At 31.9% G+C, this 10,932-nt stretch overlaps 1 protein-coding gene across 1 annotated transcript; it reads right to left on the bottom strand.

Annotated features, from left to right (window-relative positions):
- Positions 1–6,967: 6,967 nt before the first annotated feature.
- Positions 6,968–9,723, bottom strand: LOC148923874 (C2 domain-containing protein At1g53590-like). The gene is made up of 6 exons (XM_089060751.1): positions 9,184–9,723; positions 9,028–9,102; positions 8,136–8,231; positions 7,919–8,050; positions 7,727–7,842; positions 6,968–7,608 (listed from the first exon to the last, which is right to left on the bottom strand). Exons 1-5 carry the CDS (start codon positions 9,310–9,312, stop codon positions 7,792–7,794), a joined length of 483 nt encoding a protein of 160 aa, XP_088916877.1. The 5' UTR covers positions 9,313–9,723; the 3' UTR covers positions 6,968–7,608; positions 7,727–7,791.
- Between the last annotated feature and the right edge of the window lie 1,209 nt (positions 9,724–10,932).

Genomic DNA, 10,932 nt, shown 5'->3' on the forward strand with positions numbered 1-10,932 from the left:
TATGATAATATACTTTTGTCATAATAAATTTGGAGTGAAACCACATGTTTTGTTAGCCCTATAAATATAAGCTTAATTAGACTTTTTACCCTATAAGCGTGTATGTGCGGCGTAAGAAACGGGAGTTAACAATACCTTTTTACTTAATTATTAAGACTACTTAAGAAGTTAAGAAAAACAAATCATAATTATTTTGAATTTTCATAATGGATTAAGATTAGCTTTGGAGCAAATTGAAGAAAAGCTTGGCTTTATATTTTTCTATGTTGGTGGCCGTCATTTTCTAGTTGAGCTTATATATTTAAATAAGTACAAAAAAAGTTGTTGGTAATCTACTGTGTTGCTTTTTATATGTAAGGCATATTTATTTGTGAAAGGATTGGAAGATTATTTTATAAATTTTTAATTAGGGCCATCTACACTTGTCTATTTGATATGAGTTGTTTGGTATAGAATTATTATATAATGTGCACTAGCATTCTCTATTTGAATACAGAGTATCAGAGTATCATGTATTTTTATCCCGCGAGAGGTGGTGTTCAATTTTCAAGATAAAATATCAATATATAATTTAAGATTGATTGAGAAATTATTTTAGTCATAGGAGATTAGTTATGACTAATCATTTTATGATTATCTATTTAAGATTGAATTGTAGAATTGAATCTTATGAACCAAACAAACTATATATTTGATCCCGGATACAATCTTGCAAACCGAACACCCCCTGAGTGTATAGATACTGTATGCCACTATATATACTTATGGATATTAATGATATAATTAAAATACAAAATATATGATTTGCTTGACAAGATAAATTTCGATATGTTTAATTGAGAAGATATCAATATTGTATTAATTAGTTGGTTGTATTATTTGATGCATAGTGTTTTCAAGATATAAATAATTAGTAGTATATTAGAAGGATTCGAATGAAATTCATCAAATATAAAAGTTTAAATTATAATATCAACATGTGTAGCTCAATTATATACTACTACTATAGATTAAATTAGGTCTACCGCGCGCACCAAAGTAGAAAGGATTATAATAATAAGACCAATAATCATATCCAAAGAGAAAAAAATATAATAAAAATAATGAATTGACCCAACACTCAAACTTTATACCTAAGTGACCGCTCCAGGAAGTATTTCTCGAGGTTTTCACTATCAATATAAAATATCTATTTATTTGGTATATAATTGTTGCTAGATCGACTTTATGTTAATACTTTTACTAGCTAAACTTTTTAGTGGGATTAGACAAGAACTTTAGTTTTTTGCAAAAATAATTGTCCTAATCAAAAATTAAATTAATTGGAGCGTGGGCCTCTTTCATTGGATCCCTATCTTTGAAAAATAAATACTCCTATTATTAATGTTTACTCATAAAATTTGGGGTCAAGGAAGTTAGGAAGGGAACCTTTTTCTTCTCGCTTTACAACAAAAAAAATGTATAACAAACTCGAATCATTATGAAGAGACATAAATTCTTTAACGGTGTTTGAAATTCGTTAATTTTTTGAATTGGGATTAACCTTATAAGTTATAACGTTATGTTGCACTTTTTGCTCAATTATTATCCTATTAGCAAACTCTAATCATTATGAAGAGACATACAAATTTTTGATGAAATAAAATGGTTCAAACCCACACGAGCAAATTTTTGCCTAAACAAAATACTATCAACTACTCTTTAATAAAAAAAATAATCAAAACAAAACAAAGCCTAACCAAATCACAAGTAACTCAGAAGTTACATCAAACTTGCAGACAAACACATGATCAATAAAACAAACGAACGACGTAGCAAGACACGAGAAAGTGAACAACAAAGAACATTACTCGTCTTATAGTCTAGCAACAATAGAAGTCAATCCAGTTTGTCATGTCTTTTTTTAAGCTAGGTCTCTAAGCCCATCTACTTTTTAATTGATTCATCATTTCTAAAATAAGATGGTTTCAGCAATATAAATTAAAGAATTATCGGTATGTAGCCTATTACTAGATCGACTATATTGATGTTGTTTATACCTTACCTAGAATTCATTAAAAGAATATAGCTATCTACTCAATATACATAGGTGCTGTCAAATTTAGTTGTTTTAGGCAAAACACATACCTCAATTCCTAATTGGTAAGGGACAAATAGTAATTAATAATGTGTCACGAGTTTTATACTAGTCCATTCAAGAAAAAAGAATTATATGTCATGTCATCTCAAACACTAGATGTAAACTTCATATTTCAGAATTAAGTTTAATTATACGTAGACATAATGGTTTTATAATAATCTAGGATTACTTAGCCTCATGCTATATTATGCACACTCTATGAAACCTTCTCATCTTGATGTAAGTTCAAAATTGATGAGATCTTACAAAAAAACTCTTTTTAAATCAAATACATTCCAATGATCCATATACTTTAAATAATGAATTTCAGTTCATATATCTTTTCCTTAATGAGGAATAGTAATAATTATATGTGCTGTTGATAATGGGCCGATTCAAACCATATAAGCATATAATGGGCTGCGGTGTCATTGGGAAGGCCCAAATTAAGCCTTATAAAACATATTGCTACCCAAAATTATTCTTTCTCCCTCCTCGTTTTATTACAAAGGTGATAAATTATAAATTTATATAAGTATTTCATAAAAATAAATCGGCGACAGAAGGATTCGAACCTGCGCAAGCGAAGCCCAACAGATTTCGAGTTTGTCTCCTTAAACACTCGGACATTTCGACCTTGTGTTGAAATCGTAAACTAAATACTCTCTCCGTCCCATTAAATATGCAATATTTGTTTTTCGGCACAAGAATTTATATAGTGTTGTTTTGTTAGTTAATGGAGAGAGAGTAAAGTAAGAAAGTGAAAAAGTAGAGAGAGTATTGTTATTATTTATGGAAACGTTTCATTTTTAATGGGACAAACCAAAAAGGAAAATGTTTTATTTCTAATGGGACGGAGAGAGTATGTAATAAAATGTCAAATATTTGGTTATTAAAAGAAAATCAAGTTGTTGTTGTTTTTTTTTTTAAACATAGTTGATCATTTGTTTAATCATGCCATATTAATTTTCTTAACCTATGTATGTTTCAAATATTGTTTCAATCTCTCTCACTATTATAAGAGCATAGGTAGATTTAGGTGGGGCTCGTCGTTGGCTCATGAGAGTCGTCATAAATCACATGGTACGGTAACTCCGTTCCAACTCTTTAAGCTATAGTTTACTTCTGTTTCGTCCTTCATCTATTGGCAACAACGTTATTAGAAATGAGCTACTCACCCCTTAAAAGGTCTCATAAAGGGGAGGGTTATCCATACTTATATAGATTAGATTGGATCATCACCAAGTCGATGTGGGACAGAATTTAGGGAATTTAACGACCTCTCACGTGTGGGCCGGAATGACACATCGGACTTCCATCACGTGGGTAGGCAAGAGAAGAGATAAAGAGTATAATCTATCATCGACTTGGGCCCGCTCTGATACCATATTAGAAATGGGTCACTCACCCCTTAAAAGGCCTCATTAGGAGGAGAGTTATCCACACTTATATAGATTAGAGTGGTTCATCATTAAGTTGATGTGGGACAGAATTTAGAGAATTTAACAAACATCTTACTTCTGTTTTTCAATATCGAGAATAATTTTTTTACCATGTCTGACCCACGAATTACATACTACCTTTTTTAAATTTACCATTCAAGAATATCTAAATGGCTATCAACTTGTAAATATTCATATACATTTTAGTAGTAATGTTTTTTCGTTTAAAGATATTTTGTGAAATTTGATCTCATTCTAGCTGATTTTCGTAATTTTGAAAATCAATTAAGAACTGTAAAATTTAAATTTTTGCTCAATTTAGTTTATGAATAACAAATACTCCTACAATTCTACTTTTCATTTGCCGCATTAACAACTCAACAACTAAATTATGTCTCAACTTTATTTTTTTAATTCATCATTTTTTTATATCTTTATTCAAATTAAGAGTAATAGGAAAATGCAAATTCTACTTAAATTCCGAATAGTTGAAAAGTAGTACTACTGTTATAATTTTATTTAAATTAAAATATTTACATATTAAAAAAAACAAGTACTCAAAATAAAAATAAGCAATACAGTATTAATTAATATTCCCAATTTAGTAAACTTATACACTTATTTCAAATAAACTTAGGGAGACTTTAAAAATTTAGACAACTGATTAAATGTGACTTTGGTGGATTAAATGGAGAATTCTTTGGCAAATTAGAATAGTTAGTTATTATAGTTACAGAGTTGCTAATACCCTTTAACGCTTCTGCAAACTGATTTTCACTTTTAAAACAAGGCAGACCTCTCAGCTGCAAATAATTGAGTTATACTATAGAAAGTGAAGAATAAATCAAACATAGTAGAACTAAATTATTTATTTATTTATTTATTTTAAGTTATGTTTGTCATCAAGTCCAAAGAAAATTGCTTTGGTTTAGCACACCTCATTTACTTATTTATTTATTTATTTTTTAAGTTATGTTTATCATAGTAAGATTTTCACTTGAAGATAGTTCTTGTGTCTTTATTGAACTTTGTTTGGATTTTACGAAAAGTCAGAAGTTTTATTTTAATTTTATTTAAGTTATTAATATAGTATTTATTTGTGGGGTGGGCAGCCCCCGGATAGGGGTACGATTTCTCTATTCCAAAAAACTTATTACATTATTGTTGTTAAAGACATAACGTATAATCTTTTTTGTCAACTTTCATCTTTCTACACGGTAAAGATGAACTAAAATCAAGTAGACTCTTTTTTGGACTATTTATTTACTTTACAAATTAAAAAACAGTTTAGTGACAAAATTGCCAAAAGAAACTTACTTTTATACTGATGTATAAATAAATATATGTATATGGAAATATCCTAATGTTATAAAAAATAATGATTTTAGGAGAGATTCATGTGTACGTTGCAATATATAGTTTGTTCCCACGTCGCTCGTATTACTTCATGGAGAAATTAAAAGATTTTTAATAGTGCTATAGCTTGACGTGAATATAGTATTATGAATGAATATTGACGAAATAATTTATTTCCTACTTCGCTACATATATATGTCACACAAATGATTATCTTTCTATAATTTATATGTTTGCTAATCACTGAAGAAACCGAAACACATTTCACATGCATCAATATCTTATTAACGTAATCAAAAGTAAAGGAACGATGTGTGACAAGTAACTATTAAGGTTTTTATCGAAAAGCAAAACATATATCATGACAATCATTAATTCTCAGGCCAACCATGTTCGATTCATATTTTTCTTGGTTCGAGTCTGTCAGGTTAATATTTTTTGTTCTAACTCTTATTTTTTTGTCGATTTATTTGGACCGGCAAAAATTAAATCAGACGGTCACTTCATGTCGATTTATATCATACTCATTGGCTTTGAATCAATCTCATCTGAAACTATTTACATAATTTTAATCTTGCTTTAGAGTTTTTTTTTTTTTTTTGTAATGTACTCCCTCGGTCCACGAATAAAAGTCTCATTCACTTTTTTGCACTTATTTTATGAAAATGATAATAAATAGTTAAAGTGGAGAAATAATAAAGTAAGATAGAAAATAATGTAGACAAGACTCTTATTTACATTATTCTCTATCTTACTTTATCATTTCTCCACTTTAGCATTAATAACGATTGTCAAAATTTGGTAATTTGATTTTAGGTTTCGTCAAAATTATTTGTGAATTTATAAAGTTTTAATGTTATATTATATGTTAAATTTATTTTTGTCTTTATTTCCAGACATGGCCCCCGGTTGGACTTGGGAAGAAGAATCAAGGCTTTATAGGCATGTGCTTCGATTAGGTGAATCACGGTGGAGGGAATGTCTCGTATCTTTGCCGGGAGGAGCACAAGTGCATGCCGTAGGAAGTGGACTGACAGCACCAAACACAAGAGGATATCAGCGCAGAATTTCCCCTTCCTCAACGAAGAAGACGAGATTATCCGCAGACTTTTGTTTTTTTTATGAACAGATGGCGACGCCGGAGATACAGAACGGCGGCGTTTCGGTGATGGCGGCCGCGCCGGTGGATCAGACCGGCCGGACGGCGGCCACGCTGCGGCTGTCGTCTCCGATCAGGATCTTCCTCTTCTTCCACAAGGCTATTCGAGCAGAGCTGGACGGCCTTCACCGGACTGCCCTGGCTTTGGCGACTAACGGAAGCGGCGGAGACATCAAGCAATTGATGAAGAAGTGTCATTTTTTAAGGTCGATTTACAAGCACCATTGCATTTTGATTTTAGTTTATCGTGTCGTGCATTTGGTTGGTATGAGTATAACTCAGCTGTATAAAGCGTTACGGATGAAAATATCTGGAATTTAGGCACCTGCCTATTTATAGGGATTCACTTCACATTCTAGAATTCTCTATAATATTTTTATATCTAGATTTTTTCTCCATAAAAATCTAGATATTTTCCTAACATTCTAGGAAATTCTACTAAAATATCTAAATATTTTAATACATCCTAATTCTAGAGAATTCTACAAAATATCTATAATCTAGATAATTCTCTTAAAATATCTAGATATTTTAATATTTACTAATATCTAGATAATTCTACTACAAAATCAAGTTTAATTATTTATTCCAAAAGTCTACACTTCGAGTAGGTTCGAGGATAGGGCCTATGTTCAATATGATGACTGCATAATATGCACCAGTTCTTGCTTTTCTACTCAAAATAAATGATATCATGCTTGACAACGAAGGATTCTCCTGATGAAACATTTACAAAAACTTTCCTGTATTCTAGGTGGGTTCCATGCACTAATTAATGCTTTAAGATCAAAATAAGGAGATAAACCAGTCACTTGAGCTCATATGAGATTTATAATAATAGCATGTAGGTAACTAAAACCCAACTACCGAAGAAAATGAGTTCAATGGCTATAAAAGGACATATATACCAGGTTTTAGGTGAAACGAATTTTTCAACATCAACCACCAGCATATTATGCTGCAGAAATTACAGTAAAGATAGCAAATCAATTGGCATCCTAAACTCACTAATACTTACAGAGGAAAGAAACCAAAAATATGCTTATTCAAGCGTGCATGTGGCCTAAAAGAGAAAGAAGTGAAAATATGCTTATAATATAATGCTGAAATACTTTTCAGCAGTACAAAGCATTAAGGAACATCATCTTGTTGAAGCAACTGAGAATATCAAACCATCTGAAGATAGAATCAAGACTGAGGATAGTGTTTGCAACATTAAGTATAAAGATAAGGTTTCGAGGACCGAGTCAAAACCGCCCACGTCATCTTGTGAAGAAAAGAAAATGAACTGGAAAGAAGCAGTCTTGGGTCACTAACAGAGTAGCTGATTTTACGGATATTGTTATTCACCTTTGTAGATTCTAGATCTTTCTACAGGCTAATATATAATAGCCGTTTTCTTCATGTAATGGTAAGACTTTGAAATATCGATATCAAAATTATGGATCTTTGCTTTTATCCGCTGTATTGCACTCTACTCATTTCCTCACCTCCACTAGAGTTTGTTCAAAGACGAGGGCCAAAAGATTATCCTAGCACAGAAAACGGATATTAGCATATGAAGCTCCATGCAAGCATGCATGCCTGTCTGTGTGTGTTTCTCAGTGAGTGAGAGAGAGTTATGAACTGATAACTTAGCTATGTACTTACTATCCAGCCAGCTATCCCGGGAAGTTCTGTAACATCAAGACCATGAGTGAATAGAGGCTTCGCAGTCATCTGAAAATATGGTGGTGCAGAAAAGCACACACGCAAGCGACCAATACCTGCAAGAAACATCTTGATTACTTCTTTAGTTCAGAAGAGATAGGATGGTCACAACATCAAATGACCTCATCTTACCTTTCCTTCAACATGCATTCCTAACATATGCAATTTAGTATGCATTCCAAAACCCAATCTCTTCCTTAGTTTCACACCAAGTATAGCGCTCATATCATCCGCAGTACGGAAATTCATACCCAGTTCAAGAACCTGCAGAAAATTAACACAAATACCACATTGTCAGGAACATAACCCAACCTATTCGTGTTTCTCATTGGTAGTCAGTCTCACTTACCAAGTGGTCATCACCATTGGATTGATGAAGAACCCTGATTTCAGTAAACCTTGGAGGGGATCTTCCCAAGTAAAGATGCTGAAGCTCGACATCTTTCTGTATGTTGGCAAACCAGAACTATCATTAGCAAGCACCACACCATCCAGAACACGAACGACTCCAAATTATGATTCAAGTAAAGAAACTATGATCATGCTATAAAATGGGGTTATTTCAGGTCATACCACTGTCCAAGGCTTGTACTTTTTCAGGAACCACGGGAAAATAGGAAGAAGAATTTTCTGAGAAACAATCTCTTCCATGCAGACGGACCATATCTTCTCACTAGCATGATTCAACCATCTAAGAGACTCGGAATCTGTAAGCATTGGCGGACACACATAGACATGAGGGAGGGCTTAAGCCCTTCCCCAATATTTTTTTTTACTTTTCTAGTTGTATTATATTATAATTTTGTTAGTAATTTGTGTGAATTAATGTGCAAAAGCTCCTACCTAAATAAAAAAGTATAAGGAAATAATTATCCCGTATAAAATTTGAATATATAGCGCCTACCCTGACAAATTTCTGCGTCCGCCACTGTCTGTAAGCAGCTACGCAGTCACATAAAACAAACTTTATACAATATACTTATATCATAGATTTTCAATACCATCTATGAACCAAAAAAGGGACAAAATAATAAGGAAAAATTCTTCCTGGTCCCTCACTAGAGAGAAATATCATCAAGAGCATCTCTTAGACTCTTTCTCTTTTTCTATTAACAGGTCAAGTCAACCTCATAAACCAAAACTACAAAAAGTGTGTTTATACCACAATTGAAAGGAAGAAAAACTCAAAAGCAGAAAATGAAAAGGAAAGATGTTATCATTCAATAGGAACTGGAAATTACCCGTCTCTGATCGGACTCTCTCTTCTCCTCAAACTGCATCTTCTTTCTCAATTTCATCACATACAATTCATGAACCTTCAAAATCAACCAAAAATTAACCACCGCCTATCCCAACGCGGCACGAAGATCGCACAAAGCTGAATAGAAAAACCTTACCAAATAGAGGTATATGAGAGAGAGGAAATACGCAATTGGATGGCACCAGTTGAATGAATTCAGAAACCAGAGCACAATCAGCACAATGCACACATGATGCAACAGCGTCGAGTCGAGAACACTACCCATAATCCCTCGATTAAAACTCAAATCAATACAGAAATCTCACACACTAAATTAACAAACAAAAAATCCCTCCGCTCCATCGTTCATGTAGGTAGGGCCCACCGCCGACTCCAAACGCACGATCAATCGACGCAATGAGTCAACTGCAGATGCGGCGTAATAAACGGCGGCGAAATTTTATTCCTCCGGCGCGACGGCGTCGTATCAGAAAGCGGCGCTGGAAACTTGATTACAATGTGGAATTTTGCTTGATTGAGATGTGGATTAATTGATTGCAGCAGAGATTTATGAGAGAAGAGTGCGTGTGCGAATGCAGTTGCAAAGGGAGGTTTGATTTCTCAGTTTCCGTTATGCTTCTCAATGAATATACTATACATATGTGGAGTCATACACGCTTTTAACATAAATGAATTTTCATAAAAATAATTTAAGTAAATCTTGAAAGAAGAGTAATAAATATTTAAAATATAAAACGATGATTTATATGTTTGGTGATTCTCAGAATCTGTGGACTGACCTGACTAATTACTAAATTTAGAGGATTGAATTATAGTCGATTTATAGTCCCTCCGTCCCATTAAATAGGCATTGTAGAGAAGAAAAAGTAGAGAGTGTATTGTTTCTATTTTTAGAAACGTTTCATTTTTAATGGGACAAACCAAAAAGGAAAACGTTTCATTTCTAATAGGACAAATGGAGTATTTAATATATGTGCATTAGATTTTGAGTAATGCAGTGTAAATAAATGGATTGATAACATTTATGAATTATTCTAAATATATTTTAAATTTTATAGTGTTAGATTTAAGTTTAATGCTGCTAGTATTTTTGTATCATAGGACACTATAATTTAAAATCCAAACTCAAATATTTAAGGTTAGGATTACAAATATTTAACTAGATAGAATCTCAATTCGATTAACTCGTATTCGTTTAGCCTGTAATTCAAGTAAGGCTGATTTGAAATTCGATGAATGTAACATTGAGCCTAATCTATAACCGAAATGGATAATATTGCACCTTGATGATAGATAAATTAATCCATTGTAGTTATCTATGATTCATTCAGCCTAATCTATAACTGAAATGGAGATTTAAAGCATATGTGATACTCTATGTGAAAATTGTAAAGAACTAGTATAAACTTTAAAAGAAGACTTCTTTGGAATGGGACTATATATAGAGACATAATATGGAATAAATGTGTATGTATAGATTTCAATTATATAACTAACAAATATTTTATGATTGAATATATTTTGATGGATTTTGGACATGGGCATTTATGAGTTACAAATATAATTATAAATGTAAACAAGTCAAATACTAACGTGACAAGTAATGCAACGCAGTTCAATTAATAAAACATGTCATTTATAATCAATAAATTGAACTTTGAGTCATCATAAAGATAAATACTCTAAAAATTACAGTATCTCTTTAAAAATAATATATGTGACCAGTGACCGTTAAGTCCCCAATATTAACTTTAAAATAATAAAATACACAATTTATTAATTTGAAATATTTTTTATATCAAATGAAAAAATACGTATGATATTATGATCTTTAATTTAAAATGCATATTGCATATGATTTTTTGACAAAAATAAAATGTAGATG

The sequence above is a fragment of the Salvia hispanica genome, chromosome 6 (assembly GCF_029641045.1).
Source record: "Salvia hispanica isolate PSC_SH4W2 chromosome 6, Shi_PSC_v1, whole genome shotgun sequence".
Lineage (NCBI taxonomy): Eukaryota > Viridiplantae > Streptophyta > Magnoliopsida > Lamiales > Lamiaceae > Salvia > Salvia hispanica.